General features: G+C 36.9%; 1 protein-coding gene across 13 annotated transcripts in view; it reads left to right on the top strand.

The window, feature by feature from the left end:
* The window catches only part of LOC105498361 (leucine rich repeat containing 7), a 571142-nt gene that overhangs the window by 110654 nt on the left and 437831 nt on the right, over positions 1–22657 (top strand). For all 13 annotated transcript variants that reach the window (XR_011619899.1, XM_024798135.2, XM_024798136.2 and 10 more), the window contains one exon: positions 3576–3673. Coding sequence is in view for 9 of the 13 variants with exons in the window: in XM_024798135.2 (XP_024653903.2) it covers positions 3576–3673 (98 nt within the window). In the remaining 4 variants the exon portion in view is untranslated. Of the gene's footprint in view, positions 1–3575; positions 3674–22657 lie in introns of those variants that run through there.

Genomic DNA, 22657 nt, shown 5'->3' with positions numbered 1-22657 from the left:
TCCTCAACAGTACTATCTGTTTTCATTTTCTTTACTAAAGACCAGTTGTAACATTTTTCCAAATATATGGAACATTTAAAATATTAGTATATGATCACATTTCTATTTGTGATAATCATTATTAATAATAGCTTCATTTCCTGAGCTCTCCATTGTGACAGGCACAATGCAAAGCATTTTACGTGTGTTACCATATTTAATCCTCACAACAATCCTGTTGTTGTGTATGTCAGCATGTAAGTAAGGCACAAAGTATGTGAGTAACTTTACCTAAAATCATCCTTTAAGAAAGAAAAAGAGAGGTTAAACCCAGGCATTCTGAATCCAGAGTTGAGGAACATTACATTTAAGCCATACTACATTGCTAGCATTGTATAATCTCTTGCATATCTGCTCATGAGTATTCCCAAGATACAACCTCTGAACACCATGATTCCTGGGAGGCTAACCTGAGGGTCTCGGATACCAATAGTAACCATCTAAGTCCTCCTAAAGCCTTTGAAAGTACTTTCTAATATGTTTTTGAGTTTTTCTGACATACCCTCAACCATAATGACATGGAAATCCAGTAGACCACTTTTGTTTTCACATATTCGATAGTCAGAGATAAAAAGGAAAAGTAATAGCCTATTCAAGAGAGTAGTTTTCATGTATTCCCCAACCAACATAACTTGTCATTCCCCATCAGAGTGTAATCACAATGAGTAAAAGTGTTTTTAAAAATTACGCTACAATTTTATGTAGACATTTGCATGTGCAGGTTCTGTTTGCTCTAATTTACTATCTTAAGCTTGTAAATACTAGTGAATAATTATAAGCTCACTTAAATTGTTATCAGATCATCATGGAGAGTTCTGCATTTGCCAAAACACATAATCAAAATTGTGCGTTGAATTAATTCAAGAGTCAGAAACTAGAAAATTTGATATAATTTAGTTCGCATAGCTAATCTTCATGGTGAAATTGCAGGGACAGATCTAGAAGCTTACTCTTCACCCCGCCCCCCACGCACACATATAATGTTGAAGCAGTTTATGTCTTCAATTCTGCAAGTTTCCACTTGGTTTCCTGTCATTGTATTATCATTATCTTGAGAGAAATAACTTTTTCTCACTTGAAATGAATTTTGAGTGAAACTAAGATTCAAGTTATCACTGCACATTAAAAAACAATTTCTTATACTTTACAAACATAGGCATAGGCATATGAGTGCATGCACACACACACACACACACACACACACACACAAGCACATAAAGCAGCCTCTACATATGAATGGACTGATTTCAGTACATTTGGAAGACTATTTTTAAGCCCCAATGATAAGTTCTCATAGGAGTAGTATTATGTTACTATTCCACCCCAAAAGCCTTTTTATCTCATATTTTCCACCACTTAACACACTGCTTTTATGGAATCATCCTCTCTCAATTTCCCCTCCAGATACAAGGAACATAATCCTCTCTATATACTACTAATCCTAGAAAACCCTCTGCCAGTACACCCATAATAATCACACTGTTTTCAATGGTATGCATGCTATCAACCAGGACAGTTATCAAAACCAGTGATATCTCTGGTTGAGGATAATCATATAGATGTTAAGAAATAACGTTTATATTTTCAAAATGATAAATACTATGGTTTACTTTTTCAAATCCTGAGCATTCAATTTTTTTAGTGTTATAGAAGTTAGTAGAGTGTACACTGATGTGCAAAACTGTAAACTTTACTGAAAACGGAAAATACCACAAAGTATATGCTGCTACAGATGCTCACCCAAGTTGTGTTTGATTAATTTATTATTTTCTGGTTGTCAGCATCACCATGTAACTGGTAACAGAAAGGTACAATTTATATTAACCACTCTTTTCAAAAAATCACAATTATTAGAATTTAAAAACGGTCTGATTCAGTCATTAGTATTGAATGAAATCAGCAGTTCCATTCCTGAAAACTGGTACTTTTTGAACATGTTTCTTATTTCAATAGTTTTAGGGGTACAAGTGGGTTTTTATTACACAGATGAATTGTATATTGGTGAAGTCTAGGAATCAGTGCACATGTCACCCGGATAGTGAACACTGTACTCGATAGGTAGTTTTTCATTGATCACCCTTCTCCCACCCTTTCCGTTCTGAGTCTTCAGTGTCCATTATACCACTCTGTGTGCCTTTGCATACTCATACCTTAGTTCTTACACTTATAAGTAAGACATATGGTATTTGCTTTTTGTTCCTGAGTTACTTCACTTAGAGTAATGGTCTCCACTTCCATCCAAGTTACTGAACATTATTTCATTCTTTTTGTGGCTGAGTAGTATATTCCAGTAGTATATATATCCTACACACATATATACATTTTGTGTGTAGATATATATGTGTGTGTATATATTGCACATATATACACCCCACATTTTTATATATAGTATATATCATACATATCATATATGTCATATATGTGTTATATATTATATATCAATATATCATGTATATCCCACATTTTCTTTATCCACTTATAGGGTGATGGGCAGTTAGGTTGATTTCATATCTTTGCAATTGTGAATTGTGGTGTAATAAACATATGAGTGCAGGTGTTTTTATGAAATAGCATCTTCTTTTCCTTTGGGTTAATCAGTAGTGGGATTACTGAATCAAGTGGTAGATTTACTTTTAGTTCTTTGAGAAATCTCCATACCGTTTTTCATGGAGACTGTACTAGTTTACATTCCCAGCAGCAGTGTATGTGCTCCTTTTTCACATCCATGCCAACATCTATTGTTTTTTGACTTTTTAATAATGACCTTTCTGGCTGGGGTAAGGTGGTATCTCATTGTGAAAAACTGATACTTGAAATGTTGGTAAAAGATATGATTTTTCTTTCCGAATGATGTCCTATTTTTAAATTTATTTACTTTACAAGTAATTACTCTTAGTCGATAGGTCTTTATTTTATTCAGCTTGGGCTGCTATAACAAAATACCATAGACTCAGTGCCTTAAACAACAGAGTATTGCTCTCAGTTCTGGAGGCTAGGAAGTTCAAGGTCAAGGTGCTGATAAATTTGGTTCCTTGTGGAGGCCTTCACCGTGGCTTGAAGACAGCTTCCTCCCTGTGTCCCCTCATGGTGGAGAGAGAGAGAAGTCTACTCTTTTTCCCTTTTTATTTCTCTCTCTTCCTGTAAAGACACTAATCCCATCATGGATGTTCCACTCATAACCTCCTCTAAACCTAATTACCTCCCACAAGCCCTACCTTCAAATCATGCTGGGGGCTGGTGCTTCAATATTTGAATTTTATAGGGACATATTCAGTCCACGGCACTCTCTAATTAAAGAATGTGCATACGTTTCATACACATGGTGTTTTAAATTTTTTACATTGGAATGCTGGAGAAGTCAAGCACTCTCCAATTTACTATGGTCCCCAATGCTCCTTGCCAGCTCGCTCCTTGCCAGGTCATCTTCATGGTGTTGTCTAGTAAAGTTCTGTGGGTATTTGAATTTTAGACCATTTAACTTGTAAACATCTATCAAACTTTTGGTATTAAAATACTCTTTTGATTCTCTCTTATAGGATGGAGAACCTAATAAGGGGAAGGAACCCCCCACAATACCAGAGAAGTCCTTGTAAAGAGGTTCGTGCAGCACTTCGGAAAAGGCCTGAAGAGGAGTGTAAGTATGTTTAATAGGATTAACTGTGTTCTAGATAGATTTTGGTGAGTAGCATAGTAAAATGAAATGAGTGACCTTTAAATGGTTAGTCAAGTAATAGAATATTTGCTGAGTTGAGTTGGTCTTTTAAAAATAACTTACCATATGTTACCTGAATGTAAGTGCTTACTTAGAACATTGCTTTCTTAAGGATATTTCTCTGGTACTTCAAGATGTTCTACTGATAATCAAGTTCCCTGTTCAAATGAGATGGGAAAAGGCTGTACGGTCTGACAAATCTTCCTTAGATATTTATACCATGCATGGCAATGGTTCTGAGACGTCCTGAAGTAAAGAAACTTTTGAAATGTATCTAAAATCAACACTTTCCAGTTTCCCTTTAGCCACAGGGCTCTTTTAACATTTTTTTTTTTTTTAACTGAGAACTTTTTAAAACCACTCCTTTAGACAAAGTACTAGATATCTGCCGGTAAATGTAAACCTGTTTGCCAAATGGAAACATTTGATTTAATTGAATTTAGTAAAATGTTCTGAAAGATAGATACCATGAATCCCAGTATAAAGTCATGTTAGTTCATCCTCAAATTATTAAATATTAGAATATGCCATTGGCTGTAGGGATTTTATTTATTTTCTATAGCATGTAGTAGATTGTTGGAGACTCGACATAATGTTCACATTTTGAGTTTATAAAATGATTCATAATACTATGTTTCCTCATGGTATTTGCATATAATTATTTTCAGGGAACTAAATCACATTTCATTATGATAAAAATTTATCAGAATTTTGCCCTTTTACAGGAACTTACATTTTACAAGGATAAAGCTAATGTAGTGGGTTCACTGAAGTATACAGTTAAGTAGAATTTTAAGATTATAGTGGCATTTTCAAATTAGTTTGAAGTATACTGCTGTGGGTAAAGACCAACTACATTAAAGCAGGGCACACTCATGGTAAATGAAGTGTTCTTGTTTTGTTTATTATAAAGTTAATAGATAACCTTACTGAGCTGACATATATGTCATTCAGTAGTTTTTTGGCCTTCTTTAACCTGGTAGATTTATGGCTTATAACACCACGAACAATATTTAACTAAAACTAAAACTTGAAAATAAAGATAGAGTTCGTGGGCATTTATAACTACGCAGACTCTTGCATAAAAGTATTACGTATTTCTGTTGGGTTTATAGAAAAACTTTGGGGTTTCTTCTCTAGGCTTCAAGGAGACCATCAGTTTAGTCTCTGGTACAGTTCTGTAGCTACTTAAATAAAACTTAAAAGGGATATTTGTAGATATGTTTGCAAACGATTATCACAGAGTTGCCATTTAACATAAACAAAGTGATATTTCAGGGCTCTTGTACTGAGTTGGTCTAAACCAGGGGTTGGCCAATATGGTTTGTCGATGAAACTCAGCCTGACACCTTTTTTGTAAGTACAATTTTATTGAAACACAGCCATCATTTATTCATGGTGTATTATGCACAACTGATTTTACACTACAAAGGAATAGTTGAGTAGTTGTGACAAGAGACCGTATGGCCCCCAAAACCAAAAAAATATTCACCTGGGTCTTTATGGAAAATCTTTTTGAACCCTGGTCTGGGCCAGTGGTTCTCAAATTGTGATCTCCAGGCTATGAGCAGCAGCAGAAGCATCTGGGAACTTGTTAAAAATGTAAATTCTAGTGCTGTAAGCCACACCTACCGAATCAGAAACTCTTAGAGCGGGGCCTGGTGACCTGTATTTTAAGAAGCTCTGCAGGAGATTCTGATGCAAGCTCAAGCTTGAAAACTACTAGCCTAGGTAAAATGATTGACATCAGATGATGCTAAATCATTATCTATACAAAAGAGGAATAATCACTGGTATAGTTCATAATCAAGTTTTATTGTTCTCTAATGTAAAGTACATATGTTAAGCTACCTAATATGTGCTTAGCAAGGTACATGATATAACCAACACTTGTGTTATAAGTTCTTACCAATTGGATTGTGACAGTCAGGGAAGTCTTTGAAGTGTCACCAAGGAAATTCAGCTGGAGTATGTTATTGAACATGGAAAGATGTACTGAAAAATGCAAAATCTATGCAATTGTTTTCTTTTCCATAGAGGTCTTTATTTTCCCTTGTTAGTGCAGTGAGCAGTTCTTGCTATGTGACAGACTAGTGTGAATTCCATGAGAAAAATAAAAGCCACAATTTTTTTTTGTAATGGAAGCAACATATCATGGTAGTGAAAACTATTAATGTTAGAGACACACAAAAGGATTTATTCTGTAATATGACACTTAATTTGACCAGATGCAGGACCATGAATAGTTATTTTAAATATAAAATTCAGTTTATTTATCTGAAGAAAATGAGGATATGCTAGAGCCTACTTAATGTAATTATTTTAAGAATGAAGGGAGATATTTATATTAAGTAGTTGGTATAGAACCTGGGATGTAGCGAGTTTTCTTTCCTCTCTTCTCTTTTTCTGTCTCTTTCTTTAATTGTTATTATTGTTCTCCTATTTCAAACTAAACATTTGTTTGAGGATAATAAGGCAGTTTTTGGAGATCAGAAATGCAAATGCACAGATATTACCACCACTGTTTTTAGAAAAAATCATGCATGGAGAAGAGGTTCTAAGTAAATATCATAAAGCTGAAATTCTTGCAGCAATGTTCGATGGTAATTCATGTTTGATATTAGTTTAACACAATGGCCTAGTTGTTTTTCTGTGATTCTACAGATTCACTATAGATCTACACCAAGATTTGTTGGTCAAATCCCACACAAAGGTTCCACCTTTGAGAACTATCGTAGAAAGTCAAATCAAAGCTTTTCTGCACTAAGAACTGAAAGGAATAAGGAAACGTGGTTCAGACCATAGGATCCTCCAGAGTAAGGAAATCATTCTTTCATTTGGAGATATTGTATACAGGAAGGTTTTGCTAAATAGCATACTTTGTATTGTTTTCTTTTATAATTCTCTATCCCACTTTACAATATTTGCAATGTTAAAATCAACGTAAGGTCACCAGACGTAGATCTTAGTTATTTAATGTGAATTATATCTACCTATGCTGCATCTGGCATGGTCAAGTAAACGTTCAGTAAAAATAGATTATTGTGGAAGACAGATTTTTAAACATGTTTAAGTTATTCCCCATTAAAATACAAAATAAAAACTTTGTCCTCAAAGCCACAGCCCATTTCAGCTACAGCCCTACACTCTTGTTTTCTGTTCAGGAAAATCTGTTGATTTATCTAAGAGTTATCTATACTCACTCCATTTACTTGCCTCCCACTCACTCCTCCAAACCAGTCCAGTCTGGTTCCTGTCCAGTCACTCTACTGAAACAGCTTTTGTTCAGAGAGCATCAATAAATTTTTTATGTTGCTCTAATAGTTCTCTATTGCTGTGTAACAAATTAGCACAGACCTGTGTCTTAAAACAACATCATTTATCATCTCACATTTTCTGAAGGTCAGGAGTCCAGAGTTCGCTGCTTCAGGTATCACCAGGTTGAAGTCTTATCAAAAGCTCCACTGGGGAAATAATTCACTTCTGAACTCATTTAGGCTGTTGGCAGAATTTGTTTCCTTGTGGTGGTATGACAGTCCCAGTTTTTTGTTGGCTGCCAGCTGAAGTCACTTTTAGGTTCTAGAGGCCTCCAGAAGTTCCTTGCTGCATGGACATTCTAAATTAGCCCATTTACTCCCTATTCTCAGGGAGAATTACCTGTCTCTCTTTTAAGTACTTTCACCTGATTAAGTCAGGAACACCCAAGATAATTTCAATTTTGATTAACTCAAAATGTGGGATCATAATTACACCATTGCCTTTGCCATATTTTATTGTCCAGAAGAAAGTGATAGGTCCAGCTTATATCCAAGGAGAGGGGATTATACACAGTTCAAGCATCAAGGAGTATATTGATGATCATGGGGCCATTTTAGAAGTTAAGCTATCATTTGCCAATCCATCAAGCATTGTTTTCAATGCTCATCTTACTTGACTTTTTAGCAGGGATCAATACTGTTGACCATTTTGTCCTTTTGAAAAATGCAATGCTCTGAATATTACTATCCCTCCAAACTGTATATGTTAAAACCCAATTGATGTTATATCATGAGATAGACTTTTTGGAGGTAATCTATGACAAGGCACCATCTATAAATCAGAAAGTAGGACTTACCACGTACCAAATGTGCCAACATCTTGATCTTGCATTTCCCAGCTTCCAGAACTGTGAGAAATAAATTTTTGTTGTTAATAAGCTACCTAGTTCATGGAATTTCATTATGGCAGCATGAATACGCTGAGACAGAGATCATCTAATGCTTTGGCTACCATAATAGAATACTTTCATGATTTTTCTATAGTCCCTCTGGTTACTCTTTTGCATGCTAAACTTTCTCTTTACAGCCATTATATATTAGAATTTTGGAAGATAGTTTGAAGTCTTCTTTTTTGTCCCAAATATACTTCCTCCACAAACAATGTCATTACATGCAGTGTTAGTTACTCCTATAATCGGATGACTCACAAATTGATGTATCCAGACCAAACCTCCCTCTGTTCATCCCAGTGTGCACTTGACACATTCTTGAATGTTTCAACAATGCAACAAATCCAACAAATCCAAAATCAAGTCTATGATCTTTCAAAGCCCGAGCTTCTCCCAGTGTTTTCTGTCTAAATGTGTGATGCTATTAACCATCTAGGTTCAAAATTAATAAACCTAGGAATCATCTTCCATACATTTCTTCCCCTTTTCTCTCCTATGTTCACTCTAATTTCAAGGCCTCTCAACTTGACCGCCTACGTATGTTTTGAATCTGTTCACAAATCACCTCTGCCAATGTTCTGTGTGAGATTCTACCAAATGCTCCCCTAAGTGGCTTTCCTACATACTGTTAGAAAACCCTCTTTATCTTAAAATAACCCTATGGTTTTCCATTGCTCTTTCAAGAAAGACAATAGCCATACTGTGGATTTGAAGATTTTGCAGAGTCTAGCCCCCACCCACCCAATCAGCCTCATCTCATACTCTATTCCTGTGCTCTCTGTGCTTCAACCAAACTGACTTTCTTATAATTATTGATCATACTCAGTGATAAGAGAAAAAATATATATTTTGAAATAATATAGAACTAGAGGGAAGAAGTTAACCTGGAAAGGAAGAGTTTGCCTTCAAAAAATAATAAATGAAGAAACTAGAAGAAAAATTAAAGAGATTAAATTTTCAATAGTCACAAGAAATACTCTAAGAAATACCTGCAAAATAAACAATGTGGAAAAAACTTTTTTTAGAGAAAAGAAAAGGAAAAATGAACATTATTGAGCAGGGAATTAAAAAAAAAAAAAACCTAAACATGAAGATCACAATTAAAATCTTTACTGGAGTCAATAGAAGAATTTACATGCAAAAATATCAGAAATTGGAACAATTGGAAGGGGAAGCACTCCATGAATACAAAGGAAAGATGATGAAATAATAAATAATGATGGGAAACAATTACATGTAGAAAAATGGAGAACGAACATCCAACCTAAGTGTAAATTGTCTTAAAGGAATCAGAACAATTCAAACAAAAATGATAAAAGATTTAATGTAATGTACTTTCTGAAGTTATTAAAATATCTGATTGCGTATTAAAATGTTTTCTGATGTACTGTATAAAAATCAGTTATATAAGATCCATACCCAGATACATACAGATATTTTAGAATTATACTGTCAACTTTCTGGGCAGCAAAAACTCCCTCTTATTCACTATATTAATAACACATGACATATTGTCTGGCAGTTAGTAGGTGTTCAACAGATATTATAGAATGAATGAGAATGAGTGAAGGAATTAATTACTTAACTTCAAAAATGAAAATTCACAAGAATCTGCCAGAAATAAAGAAAGAGATGGATAAGAGAGATAAAAAGAAAAGAAGGAGTAAAAGGAAGGAAAGAAAGGCATGAAGAAAGAAAAAGAGAAAGGGAGAAAAAGAGAGTTGGAAGGAAGATGAAAGAAAGGGAGGGAAGGCCAAGCTTTTGATTCTGTAACAGATAGTATAGATTCACCTTTCCTGATCCTCAATTCTAAATGAAACTAAACACTCTGGAAAAATTCTTCAACAGACCATTTTAAAAGGACTCTGAAAGCTTCGAAGAAGAAGGCAAACTGACTGGGACATCAGGACTTAAAGAAAAACATCATGGTATGCTTCTTGCATTTTCTTTTTATCTCCTATATATCCCTCGACTGCATACCAGACAGGCTTGCAATCTGGTACTGTCGACAGGCATGAAGAAAAGAAGGAAAAAAAACAAAAGCGAATCCTACTCTCTCAGTCCAGAGGACCAAGAGAGAGAAAAACAACAGAGGCTTGGAAGAGAGCCACCGATATCTTATTCTATAGTCCTAATCGACAGGCAGTTCAATTCACCTGCAGAAACAGAACAGTAAGGCCGCAGGCCATCCCTGCTCTGCTCTCCCTGGTGGGCAGATCTATCTGGTAGTAATGGTGGCAGCAGTAAAGCCCTGTGTCTTCCTATCTTTCACCCAGTGTCATAAAGAGACCCAGGCCCAGTGGCTTCTGTGCCTTCCCAGAGATTTACCTAGGAATATTAGGGAACCCAGAGCAGCACTTTTAACTCTAGCAGATGACACCAGCGGAGTTTTGGCAGAAGCTCCAACAGTGCCGGAAGAATGAAGCAGACCAGATTAGCATTAGCATTATAAAAAATCAGAACACTAACTGCCATTGGAACTAAAGCCCACAAAATTAGTCCAAACCCTATAAGCTAAACCTAAACAGGATACATACCTGCTCAAATAAAGGATTTCAATAGGATTAAAAGTCTCCTAACATAATAATCAAAATATTCAAAATGCAATTGAATGTAACTCATCATACCATGAACCAGAAAAACCACAATCTGAGAAAAGACATTCCACTGACCCCAATACTAAGACGAATTAGATAATGGAATTTCTGAGAAGGAAATTGAAGCATCCATCATAAGAATGCTTCAGGAGACAATTACATAATCTCTTGAAAAAAGTCAAGAAAAACAGAAAATCTCAGGGGAAAAAAAAGGACTTATAAAAAAGAACCAAATGGAAATTATGTAACTGAAAATCAAAATTACCAAAATAAAAATATCACTTAATGGACTCAATAGTAGAGTGAAAATTACAGAAAATAGATTAAACGAATATGTAGATTAGTGGAATTTACTCAATCTGAACAACAAAGAGAATATATACTAAACAAAAATGGACAGAACCTCAGGGATTTGTGGAAAAATAATAAAAGATACAATATTTGTATCATCAGAATCCCAGGAGAGGAAAGGAGTATGGGACAGATAAAAGTATTTAAGAAGTAATGGTTGCAAACTTCTACAAGTTGACAAAAGACATAAATCTAGATATTCAAGAAGCTGGGTCAACACCAAAGAAGATAAACCAAAAAAAAAAAAAATCCACAACAGGACATTTCATAATTAAATTTGTGAGAACCAAAGATAAAGAAAAATCTTAAAAACCACCAGAGTGCAATAATACATTACATATAAAGGAGCAGAAATAACTCATTACATATAAAGGAACATCAATTAAAATGACAGTATATTTTCATCTGAAACCACAGAGGCCAGAAGGAAATGACACACAAGATTTTCAAGTGTTATAAGAATTGTCAACTCTGAATCCTATATCCAACTCAACCGTCCTTCAGCAATCAAGGAAAAATAAAACCACTCTCAGAAGAAGGAAAACTGAGAGAATTTGTTGCTAACAAACCTTCCCCAAAACAATGGCTACACAGAACTCTCCAAACACAAAGAAAAAGTTTAACAAAAGAAGACTTGTACCTTCAGGAAGTAAAGAACAGTAGAATGAATAAAAATAGAAGTATGAATAGTAGAATTTTCTTTACCTTATGTTTCATGGTTGAAGCAAAAACTATAATACCATCTGATGTGGTGCACATGTATGTAGATGAAATAATTAAGTCAATTAATATTTAAAAAGTAGAAAGGGTAAAGGGACCTAAATTGATATAAGGTTTCTCTACTTCACTTGAAATTGTGTAACACTGATACCAGTAGACTGTGATAAGTTACATATGTATATTGTAATACCTAGAGCAACCACTAAGAAGATGACAAAATAATAGACTCAAAAACATTTTAGGTAAATCAAAAGTGAACTAAATATATTTATGTAACCTAGAGGATGTGAAAGAAAAAGAAACATAGAAACAAGAAACCAAGAGAACAGAACAGAAAACAAATAATAAAATTAGATGTATTACACTTAAGTCCTAATATATCAATAATTACATTAAGTGTAAATGGTGTAAACACCCTGGTTAAAAGACAAAGCTTGTCTGATTGGATAAAAAAGAAAGACCAACTATATTTTGCTTATAAAAATGTCCTTTAGATGCAAAAATACAAAAAGGTTAAATATAAAGGGATGGAAAAAGAAATACCATCCTAAATTATTTAAATGAAAGCTAGAGTAACTATATTAATATCAGGATAAAAGTAACTTCAGAGCAAAACCTTACAAGGGATAAAGAAGGTCAGTTCATCAAGAGGACTTAACAATCATGAAATTATATGTATTCAAATTAATTTTACAAAATTTGTATTTTCTTTTTTTTTTTTTTTTTTTTTTTTTGAGACGGAGTCTCACTCTGTCGCCCAGGCTGGGGTTCAGTGGCCAGATCTCAGCTCACTGCAAGCTCTGCCTCCCGGGTTTACACCATTCTCCTGCCTCAGCCTCCCGAGTAGCTAGGACTACAGGCGCCCGCCACCTCGCCTGGCTAGTTTTTTGTATTTTTTAGTAGAGACGGGGTTTCACCGTGCACCATGTTAGCCAGGATGGTCTCGATCTCCTGACCTTGTGATCCACCCGTCTCAGCCTCCCAAAGTGCTGGGATTACAGGCTTGAGCCACCACGCCCGGCCAAAAATTTGTATTTTCTTAAACTTTGTTTCATTAGCTTTGCCGCATCTTTTCATTTATTTATCTTTTACTTAGTCCAACTTAGTTGTCAATAGCAAATAAATTCTTGTTAGTAAGTTGTGGTTGCGGTCTGCTTAAAAAAAGAAACTTATTTTAGGCCAGGCCTGTTGTCTCCCATCTGTAATCCCAGCACTTTGGCAGGCTGAGGAGAGTGAATCACCAGAGGTCGGGAATTCGACACCAGTCTGGCCAAGATGGTGAAACCCAATATCTACAAAAATACAAAAAACTTAGCTGGGCATGGTGGCACACGCCTGTAGTCCCAGCTACTCAGGAGGCTGAGGCAGGAGAATTGCTTGAGCCTGGAAGGCGGAGGTTGCAGTGAGCCGAGATCACACCACTGCACTACAACCTGGTCTACAAAGCAAGACTCCATCTCAAAAAAAAAAAAAAAAAAAAAAAAAGAAAAGAAAAAAAGAGAAATTATTATTTTTATAGAGAAATATTTATGACGGTGTAATTTATTTTCTGAAATCAACCTGAGTCAATATTATGTACACTAAAAGTACATGATGCCTGTCTATTGAGTTTTTGAATAATAACAGAAATTCCTTGAAGGGTTTTGGTCCTTTATTTTACCCTTCTAACAGGATTTCTTTAATATTAGCAAGAGATAACACTTCAAATTATTTTGCATTTATATAACTGAATGTTACCCTTTCAAATGTGAAAATATTCTAATATTAACCAGCTTGGTAAAAATCATTATGATTCGTGACATTCCTACCTTCGCAGTAGAAGCCATTGAATATGATTTAGGCTTTTCCTAGTAACTCAAGGATGGTTTTATAATCTGCCATTATTATAAAGTGTAATAATGGAATTCTGTCTGTTTGCTTCCCTACATATCCAGTTGTCAGCTGTCACTTTTGCTGTAAGTGTTCTTGCTTTTTAACTACCTCTTCTTTTGACATTCTGTTTTCCATTTTAGTTTCCTCCTTCAAGAACTGAGAAGTCTGACAAACCATTCTTGTTAAGAATTGTATATTAAACGTGTGTCAATGAATCAGAGATTGAGAATTAATCAAGCTTCAGATGCTTTATGGTAAATCGGGTAAAAGAAGTAAGGAACATTAGTGCAATGTAAGGAGTAGAGTTTATTTGTTGAGTAGATCCTGGAGCCACCCCTTTTCCAGTTGACTTCACCTCAAGTCTGTGCTGGATCCCCAGATACTGGTGTTCTTTATCAGTTCCTTTTTTGTAAGCCATGTCCCAGGGACCCAGCTATGATGTTAATGACCTGGTGCTACTATGGTCAGGAGCTTATGAAACAGGGGGTGGGGGAAAATCTCATATCTACTAAAGAAATTTGATGGTTTGCATAACTGGAAGTTTAGAAATAAGACAGGCTTCAGAACGTCACCATTCTCTGGATGTCAGCTTTATTCTTGGGCTGGCAGCGATGTTCTGCAGTTATAAACCTCATGCATGTGCATGAAAATTTGCAGAGGAAGAAATGCTGTCTCTTTCCTGGATTCTTTTTATGTTAAAAAAAAAAAAAAAACTTGTAGAAGCCTTAGGAAAATACTCCCTATTTTATCATTTTGTTGGCCTAAATGGGGTTCCATCCCCATTCATGACCATTACTGTACACCAGGAGAATGCTATGTATTCATTGGCCTCACCCTATTGTACTAAACCAATCACTTTCAAGAGCTGGTTTAATATTAGAAGCAATCTCAGATTTTATATTGGTTATTTGGCTTAGCATAAGCAATGGAGCAGGTAAGATTACTCAACACTATATCCCTTATTTTGCATATACTACATATTTGTCTATAGATACTCAACTATCCCAAAATATTTTATGGTTGCGAATGGGAACAAAGGATAGAGGAGGTGGTACTTGGTATATCAGGAATCAGGGCACTAATGTCACAGTGACTTCCAGGTACCTATATATCATTCAGTTCCCTCTTTTTCTATTTGAGCCCTGTAGTTTGTGAGCAGTTTACATTGTCATCATCTTCAGTTTCTCCTTTAAATTCCTTAATCCAATGTCTTTCTGTTTTAAAATCTGACTCACTTCCCCTGTGTCTCTCACACTCTATGGCCAGCCCTTCTTCCTTTCAACTTTAAGCAAATGTTAGTCAGATTTTACAGAAAGGGCTGCAGGAGCTCAGAAAGGTTCAGTAATTTATGCAATGTCACATAGCTAGTAAGTGCTGAAGCTGAGATATAAACCTAAGTTTTACTCTAAAAACTGTCTTAGTCATACTGTTTTATGCTATCTGCCTATACCATGCTATATCCTCATTTTCCCTCTCTGGAATTCATCTTCTGCTTAACCCTTAAATATTTAAAATGTAAAATATCATACCTACAAAGAAATGCATATAACATGTATATATAGTTTCACAAATTATAAATTAATATTCATGCTGCAATATCAGAGACACCAAACTAAACATTCCTACCCAGCTCTGTTTATCTCTAGTCAGGTGCATGCATTCCAGTCTTCCCCACTCCTGATTGCTTAGGTTCATCATTAAGGTGACTATTACTAAGTTTTACAACAAAGCTGAAAGAATACCATATATGATTTTAGTACAAGGGGGCTCAAGAGAAACAAGTGGTTAGTGATTTCTCATTATCTCTAAGAGTAAGCTAGAAAATCCTATTACATATTATGCGTCTATTACTATCTTGGGTTGCAGTTAAACAGTTTCATAACAATAATTTTAAAAAGTGAAGTTGTATTCAGTCGAATTTTATCTGCACATCCAAAATTAATACAGTTGACTATTTATTTTAGCATAATATAAAAATAAGATTAAAGGATTATATCAAATTAGATTCACAGCCTGCATATTCTTAGACCTTCAGAAAACTGAAATCAAGTTAATGCAAATTTGGTACCAAGTTGAAGATTTTAGGTGTATTTAGATGGTTTTTTCATTCAAACTTCAGGCAAATAACTTGCCAAAAGTGCATCATAAGCTCTTCTATGGAAGGTCCATAGCTTGGCTCCAGCCTCCATAGTTATTTTTGCAGCCAAACCCTTCCTGAGATGCTACATAGGATATAATTTTTTAAAAGATCCATTGCCACTTATTTTCCTAGCACCTATGGCTTAGCAAATCAGTCACTTGTGTTAGGACTTGAGCTCCCACTGGGCTTTTTAAAAAATGCAAATATCTGTGAGGAGTAACTGTAGTCAAGTCATAAAACTCTTCAACGTGAAAGTGTTTTCAGATCAATGGCCTCAATAACTAGAAGGAATCAGACAGCAAGAGATCTTTGGATATTTGGAAAGAAGTAGGAAAAAGTCTGAAAAATATTTAAGTGAGGGATTTGAAAAGCAAATTTCAACTACTACATATTTTTGACAAAGGTTAGTTTTGTTATCTGATGAAGGATTTTTTTGAAAAAAATGTCAGCCCTTTTTACACCCTTCCTCTCATATTAGTAGTAACTGTCTTGTTATTCATTCCTTCCTTATAAAAGCTTCCCTGATGCCTCTCCTCCTCTTCTTGGCAGAGGTCAGGACTGTTAAAGGACCAACAGGTTCACATGCCCCCCATGCAATAACACACCAGTTACACTAAGGCAGCTGGATTTGCCCCAGAGAAAGAGTTAAACAATCGCAGAGCAGAGGACCAAGTGCGGAGATAAAGGAGACCCTCAAATCCATTTCCCCATCCTGAAGTTCTGGGCTGGGCTTTTTAAGGGAATCATAGAGGATAAGGGGCTGGAAAATTGGGGTTGTTGGTTGATTGAGGTAAAGAGAATGAAATCATCAATACATGGAAGCCCATTCTTTGGTGAGTCAGCTTGTTGTGGGGTCTTTCAGACCAGCTTGCGTTAGCGAGGTCCTTCAGAGCAGCTGATACCAGCAGTTTTACTAGCATGCAGGACCTGAAAGAATATCTCAAAGGGAAAACCATGTTTCATAATGTTCAGGAAGTTATCTATAGAGCAGCTAAGGGGAAATAATCTTGTAACAGGGTCTGGGTGATTCTGAGGTAATAGGCCCCAAACAACCACCAGGAAGCAGGTCAAAGGGCAAGCTGGCCTCATGTTTAACATTGAATGGGCTGAAAGTTTGGTTTATTTTTGTTTCTTGTTTCTGCCCTCCCTTCTTACCTGAATAATTTTATGAAGTTTATAGAGATGGTTTCAGGACCTCCCTTGTATGTGTTCCTGAAGCATTACAAAAAGATTATTATTGTAGCACTCATCTAATTGTATTTTATCTCATTGTCTGCATGTCTATTTCTTCCCCAGTGAGTTGTAAATTGCTTAAGGGCAAACAGACACATCCTATCTATCACTAACATTAAGCACAGCGTTTGGTATGCAGTCAACACTCTAATAAAGTTTGAAAACATAAAAAGGAATGAATTATAAAAGATACAACTTGGCCAGGCACAGTGGCTGACCCCTGTAATCCCAATGCTTTGGGAGGCTGAGCCAGGTGGATCGCTTAAGCTCAGGAGCATGAGATCAGCCTGAGCAACATAGCGAAACTCTGTCTCTACAAAAAGAACAAAAATTAGCCGAGAGTGGTGGCACATGCCTGTAGTCCCAGCTACTCAGGAGGCTGAGGTGGGAGGATTGCTTGAGCCTGGGAGGTCGAGGCTGCAGTGAGTTGTGATTACCCTGCTGTACTCCAGCCTGGGTAACAGAGGGAGACTCTGTCTCAAAAAAAAAAAGAAAAAAAAAGAAAAGAAAGAAAGACAGAAAGAAAAAAAAGAAAAGAAACAACTTGATTTAAGCCACCGTAGTTGTAGTTGAAAGTACATTTGGAGTTTAAAGGCATCCGATAGATAATTTTCATATTGCAAAACAATCTTGAAACCAATTAAAATATTAACAGGATATCATGCATTATTTTTAAATGGTAAAGATCCTGATGATGGTTGATCTTTATTATTTATGATGGTTAGATTGAAGAACACAGTTGGGATTTTTAGCAACCATGGGGTTTTTTCATAATATACTCTAGAAATGGGCATATCCATCCACCTAAACACAGCAGTACAAAAAACCACAGGGCTTTTTTGGGGAACTCCTCCTACAAAACTTACAACTGTGAGGAGCAGATTCATGTAGTGTATCTTACCTGAAGCAGCTCCATCTCAAAGAAAGATGGAACAAGGCACTGGGCTTCTTATGCCCAGTTCTCCTCCAAAATTTATTAACTGGGTAAATCACCTCACTTCCTAACGAGGTTAGAAACCATATAAGACGTCAAGAGTATTGGGGAAATCCCTCCACACAGAAAATAGATGAGTGCATGATAAGCATCTCACTTCTAACGTTCCCTAAAATCTTTATCTCTTAAGCCATTAGGCTTAAATATTAAGGCTTTAGACAGCTAGAGGGGCATTTATTAGGGCAGACTTTACCCAGGTATCAATCCATACTTTTTCATGGGTCCTTCTGAGATTACTGGGAGCAGAGAGGAGCAGCAATGTGGATTTAACTCCAAGACCATTCTAAACCAAGGCCTTGACACTTTATATTCTACTGTCATCTCAAATTGTGTCTTACATTGTTCTCGAAGCTTCCAAAATATGATGATCAAATTACACTAGTTTATTCAACAAACATTGATTTAATGTCCGCTGTATGGCTCTCCCTCTTGTGTGCTTGTAATACACAGCATGTTGGATAATTTTATATGTAAACTTGACTGGACCACAGTATGCACAGATCTGGTTAAACATTATTTCCAGGTGTGTCTATGAGAATGTTCTCAGAAAAAAAAACATGGTATGTAAGTTGGTGGCCCTCCCTAATGTGGGCTCTCCCTAAAGCAGGCAGCCCTCCCTAATGTTGGTGGGGACCATCCAATCCATGAGGACGTGAATAGAACAAAAATGTGGCTCTGCTCACTGCTGGAACTGGGACATCAATCTTCTCCTGCCTTTGGTGCTCCTGGTTTTCAGGCTCACAGACATGGACAGGAGTCTACACTGTTGGGTCCGTGTCTCACATGCCTTCAAACTACATCACTGGCTTTCCTGGGTCTCCAGCTTATGAACAGCAGATTATGGAACTACTCAACCTCCATCATTGCATGAACCAATTCCTTACAATAAATCACATTGACCCCTCTCTATATAAATCTATAGATTAGATATAGATATAGATGATATAGGTATAGACATCTGTATATCCCGTACAATATTTAGGCTCATTTCTACTAAAAAAAATCATTGCCTATCTGAAACTCAAATTTGACTGAGTGTCTGTGTTAGTCAGTCTTCTCAGGAGAAACAGAACAAATAGAATGTTTGTGTGTATGTATACAGAGAGATTTATTTTAGGAAATTGGCTCCCATGATTTTGGAGACAGGCAAGTCCAAAATCTGCAGGATAGGCTGATAGGCTGGAGACCTAGGGAAGAGTTGACATTGCCATTCAAGTCTAAAAGCTGTGTGCTAGCAGAAATACTTTCTATAGAAAGGTTGGTCTCTTTTTCTGTTAATGCCTTCAACTGAGTGGATGAGGCCCAGTGACATTATGCACGACAATCTATTTTACTCTAAATCCACCAATTTAAATGTTAATCTCATCCAAAAGCACCCTCACAGAAACATCCAAAATAAGGTTTGACCAATTATATGGGCACCGTAGCCCAGCCAAGCTGACACATAAAATTAGCATCACAAGTGTCTTTTATTTTTATTTCCTAAATCTGACAACTCTATTTCAGGGGTCTGAACCGAGTTGCTGAGAGTTTAAATTGCTCCCATAGTCAATCTCTTTCTTTCTTTAACAATGTAAAACTGGCACTATTTACCAGTACTTTGTGTTTTAGTTGTCTATTGCTTTCAGAAGCAAACATATTTTTTTGAACTTATTTTCTTAAATGTCTCATGAGGTTTCATATGTGAGAGATACAAAATCAATAAGTTCTGAGTCTTCCAGAAGCCTCCACTGTTCAAGCAGATCATGTCCATTCTCTCCTTCCTGGGTTCGATAATCCCATCCAGGAAAAAATTTCCCATGAAGTCACTATCAAACCCAAGCCTGGACTTTATCTCTTATTGCTCTGCCTGCCTTTTCCAAGGCCACTTGTAACTTGCCTCATCCTGCTGCATTTCCCCTAATTCCTGAGATTTCTAGAGTGTTCCCTTAGGGCAAGGCAATTACATGTACCCTCAACTATAATAATTTTACCACTTTGAAACTTATCTCATAAGGCTTTAAATTTTTTTTTAATCTTTTGCCTTCTTATATCTGCTCAAATTTCCTGGACATTTGGTATAGTGTCATCATTCTTCAAGCTATAATTCTCTAATTGCTCTCACTCTGGACTTGTTATCCATAGCTTTAAAAGGCTGATTTTCCCTGATTTATTTCTCCTCTTGGAGATTCATTCCAGACATTCCACACTGCTCTCTGAGTTTCTGTCTCTCAGCTTCAGTTAGATGTCTTTAGACTTCAGTCACAATTTTTTGACCTGGTGATATTGTTTGGATATTTTCTCCCTCCAAATTTCATGTGGAAATCTGACCTCCAAAGTTAGAAGTGGGCCTAGTAGGTAGTGTTAGATTCATGAGGGTAGCTCCCTCATGAATGGCTTGATGGTGTCCTCATGATATCAAGTGAGTTCTTGCTCTGAGTTCACATGAGATCTGGTTGTTTAAAAGAGTGTGGTACCCCCACCCCCCACTTCCTCTTCCTCCTTCTCATCATGTGATACGCCAGTTCACCCTTTGACTTCCACCATGATCATAAGCTTCTTCAGGTCCTCACTAGAAGCAGATGCTGGTGCCATGCTTCTTGTACAGTCTACAGAAACTTAAGCCAAAATAAACTTTTTTTCTTTATAAATTACTCAGCCTCAGGTATTCCTTTATAGCAACGCAAATGGACTAAAACAGAAAGCTGGTACTGAGGAGTGGGGAATTGCTATAAATATACATTTGGAACTGGATAATAGGCAGAGGTTGGAAGAATTTGGAGACCTTGAAAGAAGACAGTAAGATAAGGGAAAAATTGAAACTTTTAAGTGGCTTGTTAAGTATTTGTGACCAAAATGCTGATAGAAATATGGATAGTAACATCCAAGCTGATGAGGTCTCAGATGGACGTGAGGAAATTATTGGGAACTGGTGTAAAGGTCACCTATGTTATGTCATAGCAAAGAACTTGACTGCATTGTGTCCATGCCCTAGAAATCTGTGGAAGTTTGAACTTATGAGTGATGACTTAGAGTATCTGGCAGAAGAAATCTATAAGCACAAAAACATTCAAAATGTGGCATGGCTTCTTCTAACAGCCTGTCATCAGATACAGGAGCAAAGAAATAACTTAAATTTGGAAATTATAATTAAAAGTGAAGCACAGCATTAAAGTTTAGAAAATTCACAGCCTGGCCATGTGATAGAGAAGGAAAGGCTATTTTTAGGAGATGAACTGAAATAAGATTCAAAGCCACCACCTGCTGGAGAGCTTTGCATGACCAAAATGGAGCCAAGCACTAATAGCCAAGAAAATGGAAAAAGGCCTGAAAGCCCTGTCAGAAATCTTTGAGGCAAACCCTCCCATCATAGGCCCAGAGGCCTAGTGGAAAAGAATGGCTTCAGGGAAGAGGCCCAGGCCCTTGATGCCCTGTGCTATCTCAGGACACAGCCCCCCACATGCCAGTTGCTCTGGCTCCAGCCTTAGATTAAAGGGTCTCAAGTACAGCTTAGACTGTCACTTCAGAAGGCACTAACCATAAGCTTTGGTGGCTTCCATGTGGTGTAAAGTCTGCAGCTGCACAGAATCCAAGAATAAAGGAAGCTTGGCAGCTTCCACCTAGATTTCAGAGGATGCGTGGGATATCCAGGGTGCCCAAGCAGAAAGCTGCTGCAGAGACAGAGGCCCTGCAGAGAGTCCCTACAAGGGCAGTCCCAAAGAAAACTGTGGAATCAGAGTCAGCACTGGAGCACTGCCTAGTGGAGCTGTGGGAATTGGGCCACTGTCCTCCAGACCCCTGAATGTTAGAGCAACCGGCAGCTTGTATCCTTGACCTGGACAAGCTACAGGCACTCAACTCCAACCTGTGAGGACACCCACAGGAGCTGCATCATACAAAGCCACAGAGGTGCAGTTGCCCAAGGAGTTGCCTTGAGAGCCTGCTCGGCACAACCTGGAGTGTTCCCAGGTTGTGGGACATGGAGTCAAAGATTGTTTTGGAGCTTTAAAGTTTTAAGTCTGCCCTGCTGGGTTTCGGACATGTGTGGAACCTACTGCTTCTTTCTTTTGGCTGATTTCTCCCTTTTGGAATGGAAACGTTTACCCAATGCCTATACCACCATTGTATCTTGGAAGTAAATAACTTGTTTTTTTTTTTTTTTTTAATTTATTTATTATTATTATACTTTAAGTTGTAGGGTACATGTGCATAACGTGCAGGTTTGTTACATATGTATACTTGTGCCATGTTGGTGTGCTGCACCCATCAACTCGTCATTTACATCAGGTATAAATCCCAATGCAATCCCTCCCCCCTCCCCCCTCCCCCCTCCCCATGATAGGCCCCGGTGTGTGATGTTCCCCTTCTTGAGTCCAAGTGATCTCATTGTTCAGTTCCCACCTATGAGTGAGAACATGCGGTGTTTGGTTTTCTGTTCTTGTGATAGTTTGCTAAGAATGATGGTTTCCAGCTGCATCCATGTCCCTACAAAGGACACAAACTCATCCTTTTTGGTGGCTGCATAGTATTCCATGGTGTATATGTGCCACATTTTCTTAATTCAGTCTGTCACTGATGGACATTTGGGTTGATTCCAAGTCTTTGCTATTGTGAATAGTGCCGCAATAAACATACGTGTGCATGTGTCTTTATAGCAGCATTTTTTAATTGACAGGCTCATAGGAGTCTCAGATGGGACTTCGAACTTTGGACTTGGGACTTTTGAATGATGCTGGAATTCATTAAGACTTTTAAGGATGATCAGGAAGTGATGACTGTATTTTGCAATGTGAGAAGAACAAGAGATGTAGAG

The sequence above is a fragment of the Macaca nemestrina genome, chromosome 1 (genome assembly GCF_043159975.1).
Source record: "Macaca nemestrina isolate mMacNem1 chromosome 1, mMacNem.hap1, whole genome shotgun sequence".
NCBI lineage: Eukaryota > Metazoa > Chordata > Mammalia > Primates > Cercopithecidae > Macaca > Macaca nemestrina.
This window is presented reverse-complemented; position numbering and strand designations above follow the sequence as displayed.